Source organism: Bufo gargarizans, chromosome 2, assembly GCF_014858855.1.
Source record: "Bufo gargarizans isolate SCDJY-AF-19 chromosome 2, ASM1485885v1, whole genome shotgun sequence".
Classification (NCBI taxonomy): Eukaryota; Metazoa; Chordata; class Amphibia; order Anura; family Bufonidae; genus Bufo; species Bufo gargarizans.
The window spans coordinates 121,529,459-121,556,729 of NC_058081.1; the positions used below are offsets into that span (position 1 = coordinate 121,529,459).

The 27,271-nt window shown below is 43.4% G+C and overlaps 1 protein-coding gene across 1 annotated transcript in view; it reads left to right on the forward strand.

Annotated features, from left to right (window-relative positions):
* RGMA (repulsive guidance molecule BMP co-receptor a) overlaps positions 1-18,950 on the forward strand; it is a 35,702-nt gene extending 16,752 nt beyond the window's left edge. Inside the window, exons 2-4 of the mRNA XM_044283196.1 lie at positions 13-128; positions 15,168-15,682; positions 16,281-18,950. Of these exons, the coding sequence (XP_044139131.1) occupies positions 13-128; positions 15,168-15,682; positions 16,281-16,976 (1,327 nt within the window). The 3' untranslated portion in view covers positions 16,977-18,950. The remainder of the gene's footprint in view (positions 1-12; positions 129-15,167; positions 15,683-16,280) is intronic.
* The last annotated feature ends 8,321 nt before the right edge of the window (positions 18,951-27,271 follow it).

Genomic DNA, 27,271 nt, shown 5'->3' on the forward strand with positions numbered 1-27,271 from the left:
CTGTTCGTCCAGGGCGAGGGTTGTGGTTAAAGCCCGAGCTGGATGGATGGGTATGGGGAGAGGGGCAGGACCCAAAGCCCTGGGACTCTTCAAAATCCTCACCATCTTCTTGTGCACATTCCACACAGGTAAGGAAATCCCTGACTGTCTTATTATTGTCTGAAATGTCTCCCTGAGAGGGGCCCCTGGATGGGAGCCACATGGGTGTGTGCCAGCACTGTGCTGCCTTATAGTTCTACTTTTTAATATCCTATTGGAAAAATAAAGTCATTAATAGTTTTCTGGGCTCCTGGTTCAGTAACGGGTTGCTCTAGTCCTCTGTGCTGCAGCCCTCAGATGTTCCTCATTTACCCCTCCGATAATTTGTCACTGCATGGCTGGGATCAGCGCAGCGGTGGGGTCTCCCTTATTCCTGCTTCCCCAGGATCTATAGAATGAGACCCAGGATAGGCATCTGTTTCCAATGAGTCCTAGTGTTTTGCTGGCTTGATCCCTGCCTGCAAATTCCTGCCAACCTTGTTTTTGTTGGGGGGGAGGGCAGGCTCCACACTGGGGGTTTTGTTCCTTGCAGCGGCTCGAGTTTCTGCAGACTTAAGGTTTTTATTCACCTGGAAATGTAGTCCTGGTAAATCCTTAAATAATGGTATTCTTTCGGAGGCTCTCTGTATATTGTATCCAGTAGGTGTAAGTGTTTCTAGGTACCTGCCCCAGTAATCGCCATGGTCTGCAGATTCTGGCCCTTTAAGAGAAGTTTCTCTTCTGCTGTGGACATTGCTACTTTCTATGGGTCGGAGAAGTCATTGTTCATTTATGGCAGGCCGTCAAGTCTGTAATGGAATGACTACAGCTTTTATTATTTTATAGCTCTCTGGTATAGTGGAAATGACAACTGCTTTGACTGGGATCAAACAGGAGGCCCTGGAGATGTTCTGGGAAAGCTGGGTGACTACCGGTTGGAGCTTTATAGAGTCCGGATTGCCAAATCTGCCTAGTTGCATAGCCTACTGGGGGGCAGACTGCGGCCTAACTGGGTCTGATCCAGGACTATGTCACAGTACCGAGTCTCTATACGTTTATCTGGTCCTTATCTTCGCTGACCCAGTAATTGACTGGAGAGCTGTGTAGAAGTAGGCGCACACTCAGGCCTGACTCATTAGCTCTAGGTGAAGATTTGGCAGATAGTTTGATGAATCCCCTTTGTCCTATAGAAGGTTCACATTAAATATTTGGGGGGGGGGGGGGGGTGTAAGGGTGAACTACCCCTCCTCCTGGAATAGCAGTGTCTCTTGTATCCACAGATGAAGCGCAGATGTGAAAATATTTTCTTTGCAGGCCATGTGTCTCCAGGCCGCTTGCTTTCTGCTTTGTGTATTTGCTTACATTTTGTATTATTTTGTGCATAGTTTGTTAAACATGATTTATTGCAATTCTTCTAAAGCTCCGATTGCAAGCTCTTGGGAGCAAGTTGTGTAAAGCGTCATGAGTGTGAAATTTAGACGTTGCCTATCAATCCCACTCTTGTCAGATTCCTATCTGTTCCTCATGGAACAAAGTTGAAAGATCAGCTTGATATTTGTATGCGGCTGTGCACGGCAATAAAATGCTAACACCTGATGCTTTGCGGTCTGTGCACACATCTACATTTCCATTACTAGGATAGTCCCTGATGGGGGTTGTTACTCTCCTGTAGGTGCAATAGAAAGGTATAATGTGACCTTCCAGCACCCAACAATCTGGTTTTTAAATCACTGTTAGGCCAGGTTTCAGAATTGGAGATTAGGGCGTTAAGTAAATTTACATAGCAAGGACAGATCAATCAGGTCTGGGTTATCTGTCAGTATTACTAATGCGGCTATTGCTTTAGTGGTCACTCACAATACACTCCCTGTGTAAAGATGTATTAAGCGCAGGGATAATAGCAGCTTTTTTTTGCACAATTTTTGCAAAACTGCTGCATTGTCCCCCGATATAGTTAAAATTTCAGCAAAAAGTGACCACAGTAATTTCCAATGACCGATGTTTCACACCAATGTTTGATTTCCCCTCTGTGCTGCCGAAGGATGTGCCTAATTTATGACGAGGCGCATGCCTCATCAGTCTGGGCTCGTAGTATTTGGTCAATACTTATGGCTGTTTCCAGGCGTAAATGTTAGTAAATATGTCAGGGACAATGTCGCCAGCTCCTTTATACTCCCCCTGCCACTCCCAAGTTGGCAAGGATGGCGTTAAATGCCTGTGCAGCAAAATATTGTCGCACTAACAGTTAAAAAGTTGTGAAAAGGGGTCTTGTAACTTTGTCAAAAACTGCCATAAAAAAGTTAGTAAATTACCTCCAATGTGTTTTCTTAAGACAAGTCGGATAACCCCTTTAAGTTACTGATAAACTATCCTCTGAATAGGTCATTAGCATCTGATCGGTGGGGGTCCGACAAATGGTATCCCCACCGATCGGCCACTTGAGCCAGTGACGTCACGACCATTGGTCATGTGGCCTGGGCACAGCTCAGCAATAGGGCTCCAGGCCACATGATGGGGTAAGCAACAAGAAAGCCGCAGAGCTCACAAGAGCACCAGGGGTTCTCAAACAACTGATTGGTGGTGGCCCCAGGTGTGGGACCCCTATGAATCAGTTACTGATGACCGATCCAATAGTCGGCTAACCCCTTTAAATCTATCCTTTTGGAAAAGCTGAATGACATCTCCCATTCCGTTCTATAACCTGATGTTTTGTAGCCTCGGAAAGATGGAAGGCTGTCTCCTCTGAGAGCCATAACATTGGTCGTTGGTTTATAGCTGTGGTCTCCAATCTGTGGCTCACTAGGTATTGCTCAACTACAATGGGAGATGTACACAGGTTGGGGACCACTACTATGAAAAATATACAAAAAAGTTTTACACTAGTGAATACGTAAAGTATTTACTGTATATTTGTTTGTGGCTTTTTATTTTAGGCGAGTCCTTTTGTAAGGAAGGGAAGCCATAGACCGACACAGGCTGCATAGATTTACTAAGAGTTTGCGTTAGGTGGAAAATGGGGGGTGTTGTGGTCAGCGTGCTGCAAACCTCCTTTCAACAAATGGCTGCATTTAGCGAGATGGCTAATTGGTGGCGGCCTGATGAGTTCCAGCACCTGTGAACCCATACTAGATGAGCTTCCTGTGTTAACACACGGGGCTGTGTATACACCTGGTCAAATAATTGGTCCTATTAACAGGCAATAATTTCAGTGAATTGGAACTGCTCTGTTGCCCTTAGCCGTACAGATGGTGTGCTTCATTACACCCTTGCAGTCGCAGGGGGGTGACGTCATGTCATGTATATGTGAGATCATATTTAATTAATAGGCAATACATGGCTGCTGGTGCAGGGGGATCTGTATCCAGGTTCTACCATGTGGTTTCAGTTATGGGCATATCTTCTCTTTTATGTTCATATTATTACATGACCCAACACTGGCTACTTGCATAATGAAGTCGCTTCAGAGCTGTATCCCTCAACACCTCTCCCCCATCCTTCAGGCCATGATCCGTCCTGATGTGAAGCTCTTTGTCCACAGTTGGCCGTCTCGTATATATTAAGGTAGTTACTCTTCTACACAGAATTGTAATTTCTTTATCTGCAGAAAATCTTGTAACAAGGGGCAGAAGCGCCGCTCTGAGCACTGCGTCTCGTCGGTATTCTTCGTCTCTCCTCGGCTGTCCAGGCATGTGGTGTACAGATCCACAGTAAGTATATGGGTCTGTACTCCGCATGCTCGGCTCCTAGAGGAGAGCTGAAGAGGCACAGCATTTGGACCGGCGCTTCTTGCCCCTTTGTGTTACAGAAGTTTAGTTCCCCTTTAAAATCTAGATGCATCACTATTTTGCCATTTTTGTATTTCCGTTGCGATCCCATCCACCTATCTTTCATCTCCTTGATGCTAACATAGCACCAACATATTCCAAAACACTTTACAAAGATTGTCACTAGAGATCGACCAATATTGATTTATTTTATTTTTTTAGAGCCGATACCGATTAGCGGTGAACTCTCAGGCCGATGGCCGATAATTTATTATATTAGTTAGTAGTTGCTGAGGTGGTAGAAATTTTGCATTTGGCACTAGTATATTATAAATTTAATAAAGCCTTTGGTAGTCAATTTATAATATACTAGTGCCAAATGCCTATTTCCACACCATTTCCCCCCCCCCTCTCACTGACTTTAATTAACCCCTATCAGACCTCAGATGAATAAAATAAACTCCTCACCTCTCCTGCGCCGCGACTCCTCTTCATCTCCGGGTCCGGCGTCTCGCTCCCCTGTGTTCTCCGGCCTGCGCTGCTCTGTCACCTGACAGCATGCAGCGTCAGGTCATAGTGTGCGCACTACATCCTGCCGCTGTACGGGGTCAGGACAGTGCAGCGCGGGCCCCATCAAAGAAGACCAGGGAGGGTGAGTATCGGAAGCGCTTGCTACGCTTCTTCCTTGCTCCCAGCACCCGATGCATACTAGTGAGCGCTTACTAGTATTCGCTTTATATGCATTATCGGCAAGGTTAGATGCCGATACCGATAATGTGCAAAATCCTTAATATCGGTACTTCCGATAATGGGTCGATCCCTAGTTGTCACCACATGTTTCAGTCTCAACTCTTTATCTCGAACATGCACACTGGGGCCAAAATTATAGAAAGGCAGTTAAACTATCAGTACTGATGGGCATGTCGGAGGAAACTGGGGTAAACCCAAGCAAACATGGGAAGAACATACAAACTCCATACAAATGTTGTCCTTGGTTGGATTCGAACACCAGGCCAACAGCCCTGTGTTGTTGTTTTTTTTGGGTCAAATCTGTTCTCAGGGACCTACGTAGCCCTGATGTCTTGATGTTATTGATGATGGTTACACCCAATTAATTGCAAGCACACACGTATGGAAATTGTATTACCCAGTATAACCGGAATATCTTGGGCACAGAGGTGAAATATTGTTATTTTCCCTGTATAGGTGGCAGGTGAGTGTGAAGTCCAACTATCTGTTGGGTATTTGGAATATGGTGACAGCTTTGGGAAGCGCGTTTCTTATCTATAGATAAGTATGTCATGTGGGATTTGTACAAGCGCTGTTCAAGGCCTGCATGATGATTTACAAGGTGAGAAGAACAAGCTGTTAAAAGGCTGGTCTCTCTCTCTTATAGCTCTTCAGATTCCACTTTTTCTGCTGCTTTAGACTTGTAATATAATGGCGGTATTCTTTGTCTTGGCGGTTGGCAATGGCTGCTGCTATATATCGTATGCTTGATATGCCAGGGTTATTTACAGTACAGCAGCCGGTGACAATGATGATAATGCTTAGTTGGTGTTTTGCTTTTATTTTTTCCCTTGCAGAAGATTCTGGGACAGGATATGGGTAAGATGATATTGCTCACAATGGAGCTGTTAGTCTTGCAGAAGCTCGGGCTCCAGTTACTTGGATGGAGAACTGTTTTACAAGAGAGAGATTTTTAAGCTACTGTCACACAAAACATGTTTACAGTGATGTCAACAGGATCCATTCCACATGGTAACGGAGTAAATTTTGTATAATTGAAATAAGACGTTATTAACATACACCCCCCAGTAAAATAAAGAAAGTCGGTGAGGTTTAAATACTCCATTCAGCTACTTCCCACATGAGATGCCATTCTGGTACCCAATTGAGTGACCAGCTAAGGCGACGTGCATATCTGTGGCCAATTTACGGTATTCTGCTCCGACACAGAAAAAAGAATAACAAAATCGCCAGATCTCACATACGCCGGACACCGCTGGCACCCAAAAGATCTCATTCGCTATAATGGGGTCCATTGGGTTTCTGGTATGAATACTTTTATTTATTTTTTTTATTGGCCAGAATTTGCAACAGAGGCTCCTGCTGGAGTCTCTTCCACGGATGTGAACCTCGCCTCACTTTTCTGAGATCCTGAAATCTGTTTTGGAATGTCATGTGATACGGTATGACAGGTCAAATTTATATGCTATTTTAGGTTGTAGTCTGCATGAAACTTGCATATTATAACATTGTTTGTATGGATTTCCTCGAGCGTGCCAAAAGGTACTGATTGATTAATTTAGAATTTAGCTTGAGTCCCAATTGGGACTGGGGCCGACGTGAGGGATGATCATGTCTGTACAGAGCTGTGGAATATGTTGGCACTCTGTATATGAGTAAAGTAAATATATAATGAGACATTTAATATTCCAAATATGCCACTTTTGGGGCATCATAAAGTTGTACATTTTAGTTGCTTGTTTTTTGTGGCAAAATTTGCGACTTCTCCCTCTAAACTCCACTTTTTATAACTGGCAAGAAAAAGGGGTGAGGGACATAGCAGGCCCACCAGATCTTTATTCACATCAGTTTTCAGTTGGCATGAACAGACATCTATGGCAGCTAGGAGACTGCAGTTGAATTTAGACTGTCACACAGCCATCGGAGGATGTGCCAAATCTATAAGGGGCGTGCACCTCAGTGTAAATTTGGCGCTAGGGCTGCAGGTATTGATTAATTTAGTAATCATGTAATCTATCGAATAATCCAATGACTATTCGAGTACTCTGATAAAGGAAAACGTTCTTATTTATAACTTTTGTCTTATCAGACCCCCCCTCATGCCATCAGCTCCCCCCAATGCCATCAGTCCTCTGTGCTATCTGTCCCCAATTCCATGAGTCCTCTGACATCATCCCCTCCGATGCCAGCGTGCCCTCGGCTCCCCCCAGTGCCACAATCTTCGCTCCTAGTCTCCAGCAGCCCTTTAATACTTACCTCTCCTGTAGGGGTGCCGCTCCACAACTCCAGTCGTCTTCTCCGCAGGCCGGCGGGTGACCATGGAACAGTGAGTAGTAGAAAGCGCTTCATTCCTGCTCCGTGGTCACATGACACAAACGAATCCTCGATGCAAAAAATTTGCATCAAGGATTTTTTTTTTGTGTCTAATTACTCGATTCAATCGACATTTCAGCCCTATTTGGCACATCCTCTGATGGTGCAGTTGGCGTCAAGACTGGAAAACATAAACCGGTATTGATAAATGTGCCCCATAGGCCTTTATGGGCACTTCAACTTGGGTTCCTATAGTTATAGGTTTCAGTTTTTGTTTTTGTGCTCATAACCTAAATCAGAAGACCGTGGTTCCCAACATCACTAATTAGACTTTCATGTACTTCTTGGGAGAGGCAAACTTTTTTCCACAGGTTTTACGATTGGCAAACTGTTTTTGAACGTAGATGTGACCGTCCAGATGTTACATGAATAGAGGCATAGACCAAATCCTGCTCTGAATGCTATTTACCATATGTATTAATTGCGATTCAACCTACAGGTCTCAGAAGATTTCCTGCTGTGAAGGCTTTGAATAAAAGAGGCTCTGTAACTTTAAGAGTGCACAGCTTTTTCTTCCCTTTGCCACCCATCCCCCTCCTGTGTAACTGAAACCTGATCTAATCCCTTTGCACATGGGGTAATTTATTGGCCTGTTGGGCTTTTCTGGATGGCAAATTGCATTGTCTTTATTCTTGCGCTGAAGCTTTAGTGAAGCTGCCACATTCCACAGGCTCTATTCTCAGCTGATCTTTCACACCCCTCTGAGTACAGTCAAATACGTTTTATTGGGCGGCTTTGTTATGCAAACAAGACAATAATAATCAGACCATTATTCCGCAAGATTGCTTGATTAGCAGTTCAAAGGAGGTCACTGGAAGGACCCCGGAGCTCACAAACAAGTTCTCCCAACTCCTGCCCCTCTAGAGATTTTTTTACTTATTATATGTGTAGTAATCTGGTCCTTCCTACAATAAGAAGTCATGGAGTACTTCACACTAGCACAAAATACTTGTGTTCCTTGTCCTTGCTGGGTAACTATTAAACAATTGTGTAGAAAAGTGATTATTGGGACATTGTAATGCAAATCCTTTCATTAAGATGGTCATTAATGAGGCTGCAGATCAGCTAAGCACTTCTTGGGGTGGGGGAGGTGAAGCTTTGTTAACTGAATTTAGACTAGCTGTGAAGTGAGGCTTCATTTATGGTGGCCATACACATTAGATAGAAGTTGGTTGATGGCTGAAATGATTGCCCAGAGAACGATCGTTTTGCAGGCGCAACCATATACATTTTAGGCAATATTGATCATCGGTCTGACCATACATGTTCAGTTACATTGACATCTATTTGATGCAACCCAAAATGAGGGCGCTCTCCAGAAGGAGATATAGTACCCCCCCCCCAAATGCATGATATGGAATACTGCATGGTGGTCTGATACGATTGCATTAATGCGATGATTGTGTACCCTGGTTTTAGAGGTTCTTGGGATTTTATAATTTAATTGAAAATAGAATAGGATATGCCATAAGTGTGTTAAAAAAAAAAAAACTTTTTTACGCACAAGTCATTATTTCCCTATGAAAATGACTATTCAGGCTTAATCTACACTAAGGCTTGCCATATACGTTAGACATCTGTCAGCCAAACCCACCAACTTTGGCAGTATCAGCCAACCATCTAAGGCTACTTTCACACTTGCCTTTTGTGCCGATCCGTCATGGACGTTCAGATAGTACAACCGCCTGCATCCGTTCAGAACGGTTCTGTTTGTATTATCTTTAAAGGGAACTTGTCACCTAAAAAACACATATACAACCATCAGCAGTACCTTTATAGTAGCCCCCAGTCTGTTAATAATCATATGCTTGATCGGTTAGTCTGATGCTCCGTAGGTTCAAAAAAATGATGTTTTAAGCGCCATCAGCGCTATCTTGCCGGTCAGCTTGAAGTCAAGGGGGCAGCGGCTTCCTTGCTTCAAGTCAAGGTAAGCCCGCCCCCTAACCGTCCCCTCTCTTGTTGGATTGACAGCCTGCAGCGCGGCCAGGATCGCATAAATTTCGTGCTTGTGCGGTGCGCTCCTTGGTAAGGTGCAATCTAGTCTACGGCTGTCGCTGTTAGCCGGGTTCCAGCGGAGCACTGCGCATGCGTGTGACTTATGCGATCCCGGCCGCGCTGCAGGCTGTCAATCCAACAAGAGAGGGGACGGTTGGGGGCGGGCTTACCTTGACTTGAAGCAAGGAAGCCGCTACCCCCTTGACTTCAAGCTGACCGGCAAGATAGCGCTGATGGCGCTTAAAACATCATTTTTTGAACCTACGGAGCATCAGACTAACCGATCAAGCATATGATTATTAACAGACTGGGGGCTACTATAACGTACTGCTGGCGGTTTTATAGGCGTTTTTTAGGTGACTGGTTCCCTTTAACAAAACCAAGACGGATCTGTTTTCTATTGTGCCAGACTGTGTCAGTGAAAACGGATCCGTTTAAACATACTACATAGGCCTGTTCCATGGTATAAAGAACATGTAGTGCTACAAGTTACTAATGCAATGAAAGCGACTGAATTCTTTATCGGACTCGACAGATGAAAGTTGTTGGCTGGACTTTAGGGATATTGCAGTTTAGAGCCAGCAATTCTCACATAATAAAGTTGTATGTTAGTTTATCACTGCTCGGCCTCACTTGATTGGGTTGTTAAATTATTAAAAAGTGCATGCATGTTTTATTATAGCCTAGAAATGCACCTGTCTGTGTCAGTACTGGCAGCCGGCAGTGTGGAGTGAAAAGACTGCGCATGTCTCCGTTCACACTGGGGTGAAAGAAATAATAGAAGTATAATGAATAATCGCACCGCTGCTGGGGGGGTAGTGAAGGATAATGCTGTATATTGGTGCACCTGCCCTGGGATAGGAAATGCTCGTCTGCAACATGCTGGCGACTTCAAGGGAAAAAAAAGCAAAGGACGTTAATGGAGAAACTGCACTGTGTTAAATCTCCAATATTTCCATTTACTAACATTGCAAGCCTGTGTCCTACAGTGCGAAATACACAGAAGGCCCCGTCACATGCAGCGTCTTTACACATTTTTGTAGCATTTTCATTGTCATTTTTCACAAATTCTGTGCTCAGATATTAAAGTCTGTAGTAAAAGTCGTGGTAAATTTGTCGCATTTTTAAGGTCAATTGCTTTTTAAAGGGGGACCTTTCACCATGAAAATGCAGTGTAATCTGCAGGCAACGTGTGATAAGGCAGTAGAACTGAGCAGATTTAAATCTAGTTTTATGGGTGAAAAAATTCATATGATTTTGTATTTTATTTAAAATCTCTGCTCTTTCTGAGCTCAGTAACCATGAGGGTGGGTCTTATCAGTGATCGCCAGCTATTTCTGTATACACCTTTCTACAGGGAAAGCTGTGTCTCCAATAAGACTGCCCACGTGACTACTGAGTTCAGAACGAGCAGAAATATAAATGTATAGATTACAAGTTTTGCTGAATCTTTTCCCACAAAACTGTTGCTCATTCTGCTCAGCTCCTTCTGCTCTATAACCTGCAGATTGCACTGCATTTCACGGTGACTGGTTCCCTTTAAATGCAGCACGCTCCACTTTTTCGTTCTCCACATCAGCTTCTCTATAGGATTTCAAAACTGCCTGAAGTGCATGTAAAATATTTGCAAGTGTTGCAATTGTAAATGCGTAGTGTTTTTACGTGCATTTCAAAATGCTGAAGAAAATGGGACCTAAATCATGAAATAAATGTTGGCTGATGCCATAGTGTCCGGATTCAGCATCTATTGTAGCCCCACTGGTCCCTAGACGTCTGTAATCGGGAGAATGGCCTGACCTGTTTAATTTTAGATCCTTGATTCTCCAGAAGATGGGCACCACCAGAGGTGCCTGAGAGCCGCATCTCCCTCTTTCCGTATAAAACATACAATCTTGGCCAATCTGTGTATGCATATTTATGGGGAGGGGAATAACTCCTGACTAGAGATGTGTATCAGTTCCTATAAGTCGATTTGTCTTATCAACCAGAGTTCTCCACCTGTGAGGGGCTATCCCTGCTGCCCCTACCACTTCACAGGGCTGGACATCTTTGCCAGCCCTGACAATCTTACGCCTGCTCCGCATAGCACGATAAGCGCAGAGACTGTGCTTCTGGAACAGCGACTGCATGTGCCGCTACACTTCCAGGTAGCTACACATGAACAGTGCTGCCGATGAAGCAGAGCCTCTGCGCTTGGACAGCTTTTTAGAGCAGCGGCGCAGACGCAACATTGTAATCCTGACCAAATTTATATATATTTTTTAGTTTTTTTTAAACTGAATGGTCATGAGTTAATACATACACTGAGAACATACACTAATGAACTGAGACCTTTAAGGCTAGGTCTACACGACGACATTTGTCGCACAACAAATTTTATGATAGTCTATGGTGTCGCACTGTGACATGCTGCGACAGTCGCAAAAAATCCATTTGAGATAGATTTTTCTGCGACTGCCGTGTCGCAGTATGTTGCGTGTCACAGTGCGACACCATAGACTATCATTATAAAAATTGTCACGCGATAAATGTTGCCGTGTAGTTGTGCCCTGTCGCGCAACTTTTTGTTGCGCAACAATTGTCGTCGTGTAGACCTAACCTAATACTGAACTATGGCACGTAATGCAGCAAGGATATGAAAGGCTAAATTTTAAGGAAATGGAACAAAATGAATATTCAGAACACAAGGTCTTAGCTCTTTCCCTAATAGTGCACACATTTGTCGCAGACCCTCTTGAATATTGATAGGAGTACAGCCTAGGACATTCTCAGATGTCCCAAGTGAAGAATGATGCTGTAGCCAATTAGTTTATTGAAATGAAACCCAATTTCTGAGGCCATTAGACATGGCTACACATTTTTGTCCCTTTTTTACTTCTTGAGGGAATTGGAGAAACTTTGAATAAGTCTTTTTAGTGTCCATTTCGATCAGCTAATTTTTCAGCCTTCTGGTTGCTCTGTTGAAAGATCTGGCAGCTGTAAGCCAAGATATGTTGGCACTTTGTCTTCTTTTTTTTTTTCCCCCCTCTGTGTCAAAACCAAGTAAATAAAGTTCTAAGGGTACTGATGCCAACAATACCAACATCTCCTGCCAGGCATGAGTCACACAGAAAGGTTTTGTGATCTCTCCAGGTTTTAAACAACTGTGCCATTGAGCGAATGTCTCACACTAAACCCTGCATCTCCTGTATGGTGGCTCGCTGGGATTCTGAGTTCGGCTCTTTGTGTTAGTTTATTCTAAGGCATACATGACCTAATTTGTGGGAACGCCATTTCTGTTCACACCTTCCTCCTATAATTGTGTCTCATGAAGACACAACACATAAAACAAAACGGGTAATGGTTATAATAATGTTGATCACCAAGTAATAATCCTTTACTCAGTGGTGCAGGATCTTCAGTAAAGGTCAATCAAGGTTTTGGGGTAAAGGCTATATTAGGATGGCAGATAAAACACGTAGGGCAGGCATCTCAAACTGCGGCCCTCCAGCTGTTGCAAAGCTACAACTCCCATAATGCCCTGCTGTAGGCTGTCCGGGCATGCTGGGAGTTGTAGTTTTGCAACAGCTGGAGGGCCGCAGTTTGAGATCCCTGACGTAGGGAATAATACATCTTCCCATTAGTCTTTGCTTATAAAAAAAATTGCATGAAATTTATGTTTTCTTTATTACAAGCTTATTTTTTTATTTATTTTTTAGGGAGGGTGGCATTTGTTTTTGGTCACAGGTTACTTTGTTTTCAGGTGTTTCCCCTAAACTCAGGACCCCAATGCCACAAGGTAATAGTCTTAATTGCCAAGCCTCTGCTGTCCCCTTACGTATCTGACTCTGCCCTAAAACACAAGAGGCATAGATTGAAACTCCTGGGCCCCAGTACAATATTTTATAATAGTCTCCTACCTCCCATAATACTTATGTGGGGCCTGTGGGTCTGGGTGTAACAACTACCCTGAAGACAACAATCCTCAAAATGTGTTTGGACTTTTGGTAAATAATTTAGGGCCTGCAGACACGGTTTCATTCTTGTTTATGCTTCTTATTTTGCTGCTTCTATTTTTTTTTTTTTTTTGTAGAACATCCAAAGATTCTTTTCATGTATTCCCCCCCCCCCCCCCCCCTACTTTATCATTTTGGTGTGTATGATTAAGATTTATTTTTATTAATGAATTGAACAATCTAAGAAATTCTTAAGTTACTATTAGGAAGTCACTGGCACAGGGTAGTTGGGGATGGCTGACGCCACCTCTACAGAGTTCACCCCTGATTTATGGCTACATTTCTATACACTATTGACGGTATGACTTCTCTGTGTTTGCTTGCTAAGTGAGGTGGAGAGATGCCAGGGACTCAACTGGATATCATGTAGTCAAGTAGAAACTATGTGCATAGCACTGGGCAACATGGGCAAATACTTAGCCAGTACTGGACAAAGTGTCTGCTAGGAGTTATACTTTGTTACCTCTGCCCAATGGTACTATGTTATGGGGGGCTGCCTCCATCTGTAGAATAGCTTGACTTGTTGAATGTCCTATGGGTTATTTAGTTGTTTGTTTGGTATATTTTTTGGCAAGAACATAGCTATTCACTAGCTGCAAGACACGTAGATGCGTCACTGTAGCAGTCAGACGTATGCTTTTAATGCCTGCAGCCAATATGAGCTCTTGAATACTGTGAATGTTTGGGAAGGGAGGTGGGAGGAAATGAGCCTCTAACAGCCTCACCTGGGAACACAGCTGTCCTGCATCGCCCCAGGGTTGTATTTCACAGCTCAGCCCAAGCACAAGTTAATACACCGTACGCTGAGGATTTTTTTTTTTTTAAGTTTGTCAAAAGCGAAGTAGTTTCTAAATCTAGAGAATATGGTTTCCAGCCGTTGTAGCAATTAACTAATTAGCTTGTATTGATGACGTGGAAAGAACAATGAATGTGCTTGTCTGGTAGCTATGGGTTCTTGTGTACATTGATTCCTATAATGTTTAAGATGAGGCAGGTACAGCATCAATGTAGCGGACTTCATGATATGGAACAAGTAGAGAATTGAAACGGAAGCTTGTATTATGTACCATGTTTTTTGGGTACACCTATGCAGCACCTCAGACCTGCACGGTATTGCGAAGTGAGGTCACGGTTATGGGCAATCAAGGGTTACTCACTGTTTGGAGGAGAACCCTGGGCAGGCATGCGGCAGTGAAGGAGAGGCAGACACTAGTTCCTCTGGGGCACACTCTGGATGTAGGGACCAGGCCTGATGGATGAGGTGCCCTGGATATTGCAGGTATTTTGAGTGCCTGAGGCAAGGTCCCTTTAAGGATTGTGACGCCAGTGCCTGTAACGGTGGCACAACCTTGAGAAATATGCTGCACCTATTTGGTTTAAGCCGAAATGGAACACTTGTGTGGCAGGTTGAGCCGATCTAGTCAGACTTTGTTTTGCACAGAACTATGTGTTTTTGTTTTTCCATCTTGATCAGTTGCTGTTGAGCTTTTCATTCAGTTCTACATTGCAGAAATACAAAAAGCTTTGACTCCTCTCCGCTTCTTCCTCCCCCTTTTCACAAGTATGTATCTGTATCTCCTAAACATCAAATAAATGGTGGTTGCTGTGTGGGTGTGAGGACGGGTGTCAGGATTAGTGAAGTACCTCCAGATTGTACTGTGTTTTACTTTCTGCTATGTGATAGCTGCTCACTTTTATGCTCCACTTGTACTTTGTTTCAGTCCAGTATAAATCACCATCTTTTGCTGTTCTTTTACCACCACAGAAAGCTGTTTGATACTATAGGACTGCAAATATGTGGCATTTACTTTCAGGTTAATAGGGGGGAAAACTGCTCAAGAACATTTTGTAAATATTAACATGTACGGGACCTTCGTAAACTCCGGAGGTAGATGTCCCAATAGTAAAGAGATTGTCCAAACATCTAGGAACCGGTGACGTCAAGGAAATATGAGGCACCTAGACTCATGTGAGTTATGGTGGGTCTGCTGCATGCCTGAGCTGTGTTACTAGTGACTTCTTGGGCTGCCGTGTAAGTCTACATAAATAATATGTCAGAGCATGGTGCTTAGTCTTGGCCTGTCTTTGGGAGACTTGCGCCAATTTGATGGGCTCTGAATTGTTTACAAATGAGGGCCATACTTTTTTTTTTTTTTTTTTTTTTTTTTTTTAAATTGGAATAGTTAAAATGTGAAAGAGCTAGACAATGATGAAATTACAATATGACATCACTCAACACTTTGCTAAATCTTTTTTTCTTTTTTCTTTTCAGCCTTCAGCTCCTCCTGTAGAATTCTGAAGTGTAACTCAGAATTTTGGTCAACAACCTCAAACTCCCATCATACAGGAGCAGAGGATTCGGTGGAATTTTGCACAGCACTGCGAACCTATGCCCATTGCACCCGTCGCACTGCTCGCTTTTGTAGAGGAGATTTGGCTTACCATTCAGCTGTCCATGGCATTGATGACCTCATGAGTCAACACAATTGCTCCAAAGATGGCCCCACTTCCCAGCCACGTGTTCGTACCCCACCACCATGGGACAGCCAGGAAAGGTCTGACAGCCCTGAGATTTGTCATTATGAAAAGAATTTTCACCGGCATTCAGCAGCCCCTAATTACACCCATTGTGGTCTCTTTGGGGATCCCCATCTTAGGACGTTTACGGACACTTTTCAGACCTGCAAAATACAAGGGGCATGGCCTCTCATAGACAATAATTACTTGAATGTACAAGTCACCAACACACCTGTACATCCAGGATCAACTGCAACAGCTACCAGCAAGGTAAATATAGGATTCATATTGATACAATTACTAGATGAGTCTTACAGATATAGGAAGTTATAAGGTTTGGATGTAGCCCTGGGCTTCCTAGGTTAAAGTAAAATATATTACCAGTTAAATCATGAGAATATCCTAGTAACTTTTAATTTACTAATTAGAAGCAAAAAAGACACTTTATTCTAAACAAGCATCTTAAAAGTACAGACATAAAGTTGTCACTTTTTGTACACATTGCTAATACAGTTTGAATTTTGTCCTCATTATACGGGATCTTGTGAAACAAGTTAGACCTTTTTTGAGAATTACAAATGCGTTCTAATAGGTAAAGGCATGTGCTTGCATGTATGAAAATGCATACTGTAGTAAATCATTGGAGCAGTCATATCCATGTTCATTGAACTTGATCAAGAATTTTCACTTTATTAATCTTAAACTGCTCATACCCAATAGTCTCTTGGCTCCTATCGATTCATTGGTTTACTTGGCAGAGCTAGCTGTGTAAACCACTATATTGGTATGATATATCTTCACTTATTAAGCAATTCTTATGAATTTAATTTTTTATTCTATTTTTTTTTTTTTTTTTTTTTCCCTTCAGGTTACAATAATCTTCAAAAACTTCCAAGAGTGTGTGGACCAAAAGGTTTACCAGGCTGAAATGGATGAGCTTCCAGCTGCTTTTGTAGATGGCTCTAAGAATGGTGGAGATAAGAGTGGAGCAAACAGCTTGAAAATCATAGAAAAAGTGTCGGGGCAACACATAGAAATACAAGCCAAATATATTGGTACCACAATAGTGGTGCGGCAAGTTGGTCGCTACCTGACCTTTGCAGTACGCATGCCTGAGGAGGTGGTGAATGCAGTGGAGGACAAAGAAAACCAAGGACTTTATCTGTGCCTCCAGGGTTGTCCTCAGAATCAGCAAATTGACTTTCGAACCTTTCACTCCCAAACCCCAGAAACTGGCTCTAGGAGACATGGGACTGGATCCAGTGTCTCCTCATTTACCCCTCAGATGGCAGGAGCCAAATGCAAAGAAAAGCTGCCCGTTGAGGACCTCTACTTTCAGTCCTGTGTCTTTGACCTCCTTACAACAGGGGATGTGAATTTCACTCTAGCTGCTTATTATGCCTTTGAGGATGTGAAGTTATTACACTCCAATAAGGACAAACTCCATTTGTATGAAAGGACCACAGACTTGCCGTCTGGAAGTGCAGCTCCTAAATCGGGCCTAGGGATGGCCATGTTCCTTGTGGCTTTTGTGTATTTGTTTCAGTGTTGCACAGTGTTGTAATGTTATGTTTACTGTGTAAATCTAATGAGATGTAGTGAGGCAGGCTCAATTACCTAATATGCATTTGTTTTTGTGAAAGCACAATTATGTGACACCGCTATAATGTTTTCTTGTATACAACAGTCACAGAAACAAGGCTTTTGGACTTGCCATCTAGTGAAGCTATGCCATCCTTGATCCAAAGCCTACAAAGAATGCAAAGGTCTCTGGGAATATGTACCTTTCAGCAAGAAAGGTGTCTCACATTGATGTAGGACAGGTGTCTAATCCTTAGGGTATGGACTTGAAAAACTGAATTAAGACTTTTATATTTTTGTGTGCATCTTTTTGAGGCACAATAATTACGTAGTTTCCTGTCCATCAGATCTGCTTAGTGAAGCTTATGTGAACCATACCTCGTCTATAGATGTCAGAGAGAAGACCACTTCCTCTGCCCGACTTGGTACTGCAGATATCATGGTGGCTGTGAAATGTTAGTATTTTGTGAACGTGGCTTTTGTGATTTCATAATAAGCTGTAAACGCATGATCAATTTTTTTATTGGTGCTCACTAGTATCAGATGGTCTATTAACCATCACCAGTGTTTATGTGGACATGTAGCGATAAGCTTTTCCATATCCACTAGGCATATGTAGCCATGCGTCATACAGCAAAACTTGGAATGAAACATGCTGGTACCAAGCAGAAGTTTACGAGGCCAATGAAAACATGTAAAAATCGAAATGCCAAAACCTTTAGAAATGGGAATCTTTGCAGACCTGTGCAACCATATTGCATTTTGGCTCTCTGAGGGAGCACTTTTATGAGTATGTTGGTCAAGGTACATGTTGCTTTCCTTTAGCTGCCGATGCATCCAGATAAGAGCTGGTAGAAAGTACATGGCAAGTAATTCAGAGGGCCTCTGGGCTGGAAATGGGAGCGCTTATATCACCATGATGCCACATCTCGTGGCAAGCGAAGAAGCAGCAGCCTGTTCTAATACAGCTATAAATTCTAGGGTGGGGGACATGTAGTAGAACCTGGTCTTTAGACCAGTGATCATAGTACAGGCCATTTACTGACATGACACTGGTTACTGGAGCAGATGTATAGTGTAAATATAAACCTATAGGAGTCGGATGTAAAGCGAAATAATGCAATTTGTGTTGGACATAATTTATCTCGTCTGTAATATGTGGAACTTTTGTAATTCTGTCGGTTTTTAAATTGTCACTGTAAATAGGAGGTACGTAATGTGTTCCAGTGTAATAGATGTGGTAACTACTTTTTATGTCATTAGATTGAATTTTTATCGACTCTAATGTGCTGCAAACATCTGGGTAAGACTATAGTGTTTTTTTTTTTTTTTTTTTTTTTAAGCAGTAGAGGAAGCTCTCAGCCCAGGAAGACGTGTTGTGACCCCACCAGCATTCAGCCAGCAAATTTACATGGGAACTAAGACGAGGCAATAAAGCAGGAGGCATATCCTGCCTTGACCCCCAAAAATGTCACTCTTTGCTGGAGGAACTTAACTGGCTACATTGCTAAAAACTGCAGAGAAGTCTATAAAATGGTTGCTTCTGCAGATTTTACTAGGATGGTGTTTCCACAGCTGTCAGCCTCTATAAATGCTTCCTGCAAAAACCATGTACCTCTTCTGTCTGAATCGTGACTTTTCAGCCATTTGGCCTCTGTAATGGCATATGGGAGATATCTTGGGCCACCAATTTAGTTTGTGAAGATACACGGATATATTCACAAGTCTGGCGTGGAATAACCATTCGGCCTACATTGTACAGTGGTCTGGCCCAGGACTGTACTGTGTGCGGGTAACAGATGGCACTCAGGACAGCAGCATCCTAGTTTTGTATTGAACCTCTAAGGCTACTTTCACATTAGCGTTTTCAATTCCGCTATTGAGATCAGTCATAGGATTTCAATAGCGGATGAAAACGCTTCAGTTTTGTCCCCGTTCGTTGTTGCACCAAAATGCATTCCGTTCCTTTTGGTTGCGCTCCCATCGCGGACAGATTAATTCTGTCTGCGATGTGGTGCAGAGCAAGACTGATCCTTTCTGACGCACAATGTAAGTCAATGGGGATGGATCCGTTTTCTGTGACACAATAGAAAACGGATCCATCCCCCATTGACTTTCAATGGTGTTCATGAGGGATCCGTCATGGCTATATAAGACATAATACAACCGGATCCATTTATGATGGATGCATGCGGTTGCATTATTGTAACGGAAGTGTTTTTTTGCCGATCCATGGCTGATCTGAAAAAAACGCTAAGGTGAAAGTAGCCTAACATAAAATTTCCAACATGGTGGGGTTGGATGGTAGGCTCATGATCCTTGACAAACTCCTGGAGTCAGTGGTTGACCTGCTGCATCATCCTCATTCATGTAAGAAGTTCTAGCAATGGTATCCTTTGCCCCAATTCTTCATGTTTCCCACTAAGTGCTAGTAGTCAGTGCAGCTTCAATCTGTATCCCAGCAAGCATGTTGCAGGGTATGTCTGGATGTGTGTAGTTTGCAGAATTTTACATATAAATAGCTTTCTAAAGCCTTGCCTATCTTGCATTTCACACCACGGTCATTGTGGGGTTAATTAAAGACTGTCACTGGTAAATCAATGTTCAGAAAAAAGAAACGAAGTGAAGCACTTTATTCTGGTTTGGCTTATCTAGTTTACTGTCTACAACACCTGACAGATGTAGAGATACCGCACAACGGCAAAAGGGAAAACCTGATAAAAACCATTCTTCTTGGGTATGACATCGACTCATGTAGATACTGTAAATTATTTATTGAAAATGCAAGTAAAGGTTTTTAACATTACATGTCTTCTCTTTTTCTTGAAAATAAAATTTATAATTGACCTCACAAAAGCTTTAAAGGGTTATTCCCATCTTAGATATTGATGGCATATGACTAGGATACTCCACATTGCTGAGAAAAATTATGTTTTTAATATATGCAAATGAGCGTCTAGGAGCAACGGGGGCGCTATTCCTACAGTTTCAGATCTGTCATGGCCTCTGCGCTTTGATAGGGCCGGGCAGTGTAAATGTAGTCATGCCTGGCCCTGATAAGTGATCAGATCCATTTGATAATGTATGCAATGACGAGCGTACTTTAAAGGGGCTAAACCCATCTCATACGTTGGTGGCATATTGCTAGCATATGCCACCGATGTCCGATGCGGGCCCCACCTCTGGGACCTGTTCTTATCTCCAGAACAAGGCTCAGCTGTTTGCGGCAGTCCCTTTAGCAGTGAATAGAGGCGTGGGCATGCATGTGTGCTATGCTCTCTATTTGCTTCTATTGGCTATTTTCACTTCACACCATGACGGCCCAGAGAGATTGACCCCTGACCTCTGTAGGAGCAGGAACAGAGATATGTTTAAAAGGACCCCTCCCACCACCATTCAACAGTGTGTTCCTGCCCCTATAGCGGCTAGGACAGAGAAAAGTCCTCTCTGGCTTCAGGGAGGTGAAGTGGACTTTTTTTTTTTTTTTTTTTTTAAAAGGGGACACTATGGAAATGAAAGCTGACAGTTTATTAAAGAAGTCTTGGGAGGCAGCCATGTTTAGTGTAAAGACAAACATAGCTGCTACTTCAGTCGCCAGGTCTATGTACCTGTGGCTGAATAAATTAGGAAGTCATCTAGTTAACAAGACGTCTAGGGACCAGATACTAGATACTATTCCCCTACTAAAATCCACCACGGGTTTTCTAGCGGACGCCTCTGCAGAGACAATTAGGTTCAGCCAAGGACGCCGCTTTGTCCAATGCTGCCCGGCGGGCACTTTGGATGAAATCTTGGTCGGGTGACATCTCTTCCAAGATGAAGTTATGTTCTATAGCCTTCTCAGGGGATCACATGTTTGGTCCTGTACTGGACAAGATCCTTGAGAAGGCTACGGATAAAAAGAAAGGGTTCCCTGAGGAGAAGACTGCTAAAAAGAAAACTTCCTTTCGTAGTCAATCTTCCCAAAATAGCTCCTTTCGTGGTAAATGTAAGTCCGGACGTTGGAGTGACCCAAAAGGGGGGAGGGGTAGAGGATTCCTCCTTAATCCCCAAAACAAGGGAGGTGAGAAACAGTGACGCCAGGATAGGGGGAAGACTATCCCAATTTTCTGCTCAGTGGCAGCAGACAGCTGGGCTCAAAATCTTGTCAAAAACGGATACAGGATAGCGTTTTCTCCCCCCCCCCCCCCCCCCCCTAAACCCAAGGGACATGCCCCTAGCGATCGACGCCTTCTCCCTACACTGGAACTGGGACATTGCATATGCCTTCCCTCCGTTCCCATTAATCCCAAAGGTTCTCCAAAAAATCATCAGGTACAGGGCCAGAGTAATCCTGGTCACCCCGTACTGGCCCAAGAGGGGCTGGTTCTCGATTCTAACCAAACTCTCCCCACAGGAAGCTTTTATTCTCCCAAAGAGGAAGGATATCCTGATCCAGGGGCCAGTTCTCCATCCCCATCCGGAAATCTTCAATCTCTCGGCTTGGATCCTGAGTCCAACCTTCTAAGATGTAGAGGTCTCTCTGAAGGGGTTATTTCTACCTTGAAGGCCAGCAGAAAGAGGGTCACAAACTCCATTTATTTTAAAATCTGGAAGAAATTCTGTACCTGGTCAGGCGACGAAGCCGCAGACCAAACCTAATATACTGAAGATTCTGGATTTCCTGCAGAAGGGCCTAGAGTCAGGGTTAAGTCCTTCTATCCTTAGAGTCCAGGTCTCAGCACTTAGTGCATATTTTGATTCCGAATTAGCCAGCCATAGATGGATCCAAAGATTCCTGAGATCTGCAGCCAGACTAAGACCTTTTCTCAAATCAAGGGTGCCTACCAGGGACTTAAACACTGTCCTTAATGGACTCACAGGTCCGCCTTACGAACCCTTGGACTCAAGTTCTCTGAAGCATCTTTCTCAGAAGGCGGCTTTTCTTATTGCTATAACATCAGCAAAAAGATTGAGCGAGATCCAAGCATTGTCAATAAGACAACCATACCTCACAATACAGGAGGATCGTGTTACCTTGAGGCTAGACCCGACGTTTTTGCCAAAAGTAGTAACAGACTTCCATAGGAAGCCTCTCACGGGGCCCTTCGGTCCATGCCTTAGTGCCCGAATGGTCAGTCCGCCCATGGTCTAGAACGATCTATTTTCCCCAGTATTTGAAAGGTAAATGCACTATAACCTACCTTTATATATTGGTCAAAATGAACACCTGTTATTCTACAGAATGAACCACCAATTTAACTCATCACTGCTATTATTTTAAGGATGCCCCTTTTCAATTAATAATTCAATTACTCTGAATGAGCAACGTGCAGCAAACCCCTGAGAATATGGTGCTGAGGATGGGAGTGGTAGTGGCCCTGATGAACTATTGTGTCACTGTGTCCTCCTTCAGGTCGTTGCTCCCAGGGTTTCGGTGGAGTGAAAGGGTGGATTAAAGGAATCGGACAGACAACAAATGGCTTTCTTTACTGAGTGCTCATTATAGCTTTCAGTCCTTGCATTAATAAATACAAGGTGTCGTTTCCGTTACCAGATGATGAGGCATGGTGGCTGGTTAGATGGCACTCAGAAATATGCTAGCTGACAAAGTCTCTCACTCCTGATTCCTCTTTACCGTCTCTTGCCCACAAACGTATTTTCATTCCTTTCCCGTTCGTTTTTTTTTGCGGACCATATACGGAACCATTAATTTCAATGGGTCTGCAAAAATCTGCATTCCATTTCTGTTCTGAAAAAATAGAACATGTTCTATTATTGTCCGAATTATTGACAAGGATAGTACTGTTCTATTAGGGGCCAGCTGTTCCGTTCCGCAAAATACGAAATGCACACGGATGTCATCCATATATATTTTTCGCGGATCGCAAAATACATACAGTCGTGTGCAAGATGTCTTAAGACTATTAAGCTGGCACCTGTGTCTGTAGGTGTCCACATGTAATGCAGGAAAATTCAGATTTGCCTATCCAGCCCTGGGATGATGGGTCTTAACTTGTTATGCCGCACCTGGTGGGTTATGGTGATGGCTGTCTAAAGCTGGTTTCACATACGCGGCAAGAGATTCGGCAGGCAGTTCCAGCAGAGAACAGTCTGCCGGAGCTCTCTGGATCCGGCACTATATATTTATTGGGGAAAACCCAGTCGCCTCTAGCCAGGAGACATAATGCGATATGGTTGAGCATGGAGGCATACAGGTTTCATATGGTATCCTGTGGTATAGTTGCCTTCAGATTTGCAGCTGGGCTTGCAGATCCTGCACACTCATTAGTTGCCAAAGCTGGCGTCCCAGCTGGTCCCATAACGCTTGATAAGTGATAAATCTGGTGACCAGGCACGCCAAAGAAGTGTTGCAATCTGGCAGAAACATTCCTAGGAAACCCTTGCTGTGTATGTGTGGTGAAACGTATCCTGCTGAAAAAAATACTATTTGGAGCCCTGCCATAAGAGGCAACACGTGGCTGCAGGATGTCCTGCACATATCGCTGAACTGTCCCTACAAGGATGACCAACTGCTGTATGCGATGGCTCCCTGAGTCATCAGTCCAGCAGTTGGTGCAGTCTGTTGCCCCACAGCAAAGGCAGGGTTGAAGTGCTCTCGATGAGGCCTTCATACTGAACATCTTTGAATTCCAAACAGAACCTGGCTTCATCCCTTAAAGACAATATAGTTCCAGTCTGTAACAGTCCAGGTTTCTCTTTCATGACACCACTGAAAATGAAGGCAACAGAGTCTGGCCGTCAATGGCAGGACACGTAATAGGTGCCTGCTCGTGCTTGTCGGCAGATTGAACGATCCCCTCTACTGGTGGTCTATCTGGGCTTTCCGGAGCTTTTTCACCATGTGTGCATTTCCTCATATAACCACTGCCAAAAACACCTTCTTAACAGCTAGGTCAGAATGGCCCAGATGGCAGAATATTCACTAAAAACAACCATCCTGCTTCTCTCATTCCAATAGTGCACCCCCTCTCAAAGTCTGTCAACTGGGCAAAATGTCTTTGAGTGCATCATAGAGGCATATCTAGGAGTTAACCATCTCTCAGCAAGAGGTATGCTACCTAAAGTGGCCTCTGAGAGACTTTATAGGCAACAGGGAAGACACTTTTACGCCCTCTTGGGGCAAGACCCAGCGTCTTATCCAGGGATCAGCAACCTTCGGCACTCCAGTTGCTGTGAAACTACAACTCCCAGCATGCAAACTTTCTTGGCTGTTCTTGTAACTCCCATGGAAGTAAAAAGAGGATTCTGGGAGTTGCAATTTCAGAACAGTGCCGTGAGGTTGCTGATCCGTGGTCTAATCAGACCACATATGTAAAAAAATGGGGGCCCAGTCATTTTTAGTTGCGCTACTGTGCATACAACTTCGCATGTTTGGTGGAAATGGATGTTCTTTGTTCTCAAGAATGCCAGAAGAGATGATATGGGCATGTAGTGCTTCTTTGTAAAAGGTACATAGTTACAGTGTATTTGTGTATTGTACTAGGCTTTGTTTGGGTACTGGCTCAGATCCAATGTTTTTTTCAGGTTTGACCACATGTCATACAGTATGTGGGATTGGGATGTGAATAAGGCTGCATTTATACTAGGCAGATATCCCTGAAAATAGGTTCCATTGATCGGCGTGTGGTTGTCTTCACATGTACCATGTTTGCAGCATTTTTTCTGTAAACATTACAGGCACCTACTTTTTCTAACAAAACCTCTTATTTTATCTTTTTAATGTTCTATTCAGCCATTTCTAAATCTCCTAAACTTGTAACAAATGCTAGGTGAGGCATAAGCTGAACCCACTGGGCCCCAGTACCAAATCCTTAACAGAGTCACCACCTGCCAGTTATAATACTGGTCTCTTCTTATCGGCAGATGGGCCTTTTGGTCTACTCGGGGACTAGAGCCTGGTTGTAAAGCCTCATTCACACGTGTTTTGGTCAGAGATTCCCATCAGTGACTCTGAGCCAAAACAGCTGCGGCTCTATACACAGAACAGATGCAGATCTTTCCCTTATGTCTGTGGAGGCTCCAATCCTGGTTTTGGTTCACAATCACTGATAGCAATCGCTGACCAATGTGTGAATGAGGCATAACTGCTACCTCTGCACCTCCTAGAGCTATGCCACTAACAGCAGCTATTATAATGACCTTAGAGGTCATGCACATGGCAGTGTAGTTTATGTGAATTTACGTGCGGATTTCCCTGTATTTCCACCCCAAAATCCTCATGTGTTACCTGAGCACTGCAAAGGGTGCATGGCACTGAAAATCCACACCAGCAATTAACATGCTGTGGATTTAAAATTCCACACCACAGGTCTATTTCCAAGTGGAAAATTTCCCCACCATGTAGATCAGATTTTGAAAATGTAATCTACTTAGCTGGAACTGTATTATGTGTGCCTGAAAATCCACACAGGAAATCCTTATGCACCGTGTGCATGTAACCTTAAAGGCAGGCTTGCACTGGCCCACAGGTGAATCCCCTGGTGGCCCCTAGTCTCCCACCCCCTGCAAAAGTGGCACATAACACAGCAGACTTACTACACTACAGACATATATTTAATGTACAGTACAGACCAAAAATTTGGACACACCTTCTCATTCAAAGAGTTTTCTTTATTTTCATGACTATGAAAATTGTAGATTCACACTGAAGGCATCAAAACTATGAATTAACACATGTGGAATTATATACATAACAAAAAAGTGTGAAACAACTGAAAATATGTCATATTCTAGGTTCTTCAAAGTAGCCACCTTTTGCTTTGATTACTGTTTTGCACACTCTTGGCATTCTCTTGATGAGCTTCAAGAGGTAGTCACCTGAAATGGTCTTCCAACAGTCTTGAAGGAGTTCCCAGAGATGCTTAGCACTTGTTGGCCCTTTTGCCTTCACTTTGCGGTCCAGCTCACCCCAAACCATCTCGATTGGGTTCAGGTCCGGTGACTGTGGAGGCCAGGTCATCTGGCGCAGCATCCCATCACTCTCCTTCATGGTCAAATAGCCCTTACACAGCCTGGAGGTGTGTTTGGGGTCATTGTCCTGTTGAAAAATAAATGATGGTCCAACTAAACGCAAACCGGATGGAATAGCATGCCGCTGCAAGATGCTGTGGTAGCCATGCTGGTTCAGTATGCCTTCAATTTTGAATAAATCCCCAACAGTGTCACCAGCAAAGCACCCCCACACCCTCACACCTCCTCCTCCATGCTTCACGGTGGGAACCAGGCATGTAGAGTCCATCCGTTCACCTTTTCTGCGTCGCACAAAGACACGGTGGTTGGAACCAAAGATCAGATTTCCACTGGTCTAATGTCCATTCCTTGTGTTCTTTAGCCCAAACAAGTCTCTTCTGCTTGTTGCCTGTCCTTAGCAGTGGTTTCCTAGCAGATATTCTACCATGAAGGCCTGATTCACACAGTCTCCTCTTAACAGTTGTTCTAGAGATGTGTCTGCTGCTAGAACTCTGTGTGGCATTGACCTGGTCTCTAATCAGAGCTGCTGTTAACCTGCGATTTCTGAGGCTGGTGACTCGGATGAACTTATCCTCCGCAGCAGAGGTGACTTTTGGTCTTCCTTTCCCGGGGAGGTCCGCATGTGAGCCAGTTTCTTTGTAGCGCGTGATAGTTTTTGTGACTGCACTTGGGGACACTTTCAAAGTTTTCCCAATTTTTCGGACTGACTGACCTTCATTTCTTAAAGTAATGATGGCCACTCGTTTTTCTTTACTTAGCTGCTTTTTTCTTGCCATAATACAAATTCTAACAGTCTATTCAGTAGGACTATTAGACTTCTCCACAACACAACTGATGGTCCCAACCCCATTTATAAGGCAAGAAATCCCACTGACAGGGCACACCTGTGAAGTGAAAACCATTTCAGGTGACTACCTCTTGAAGCTCTTCAAGGGAATGCCAAGAGTGTGCAAAGCAGTAATCAAGGCAAAAGGTGGCTACTTTGAAGAACCTAGAATATGACATATTTTCAGTTGTTTCACACTTTTTTGTTATGTATATAATTCCACATGTGTTAATTCATAGTTTTGATGCCTTCAGTGTGAATCTACAATTGTCATAGTCATGAAAATAAAGAAAACTCTTTGAATGAGAAGGTGTGTCCAAACTTATGGTCTGTACTGTACATCACCTCAACCAGCCTATGTTCATATAAAAAACTTGATAGATTATTAAAGAAACTCCCCAGTTTATTATTATAGACACAGTTGTAACACCCCAGAGTGGTGTCACCACTCCTGCACCCTGCTATTGTCTTTATTGGGC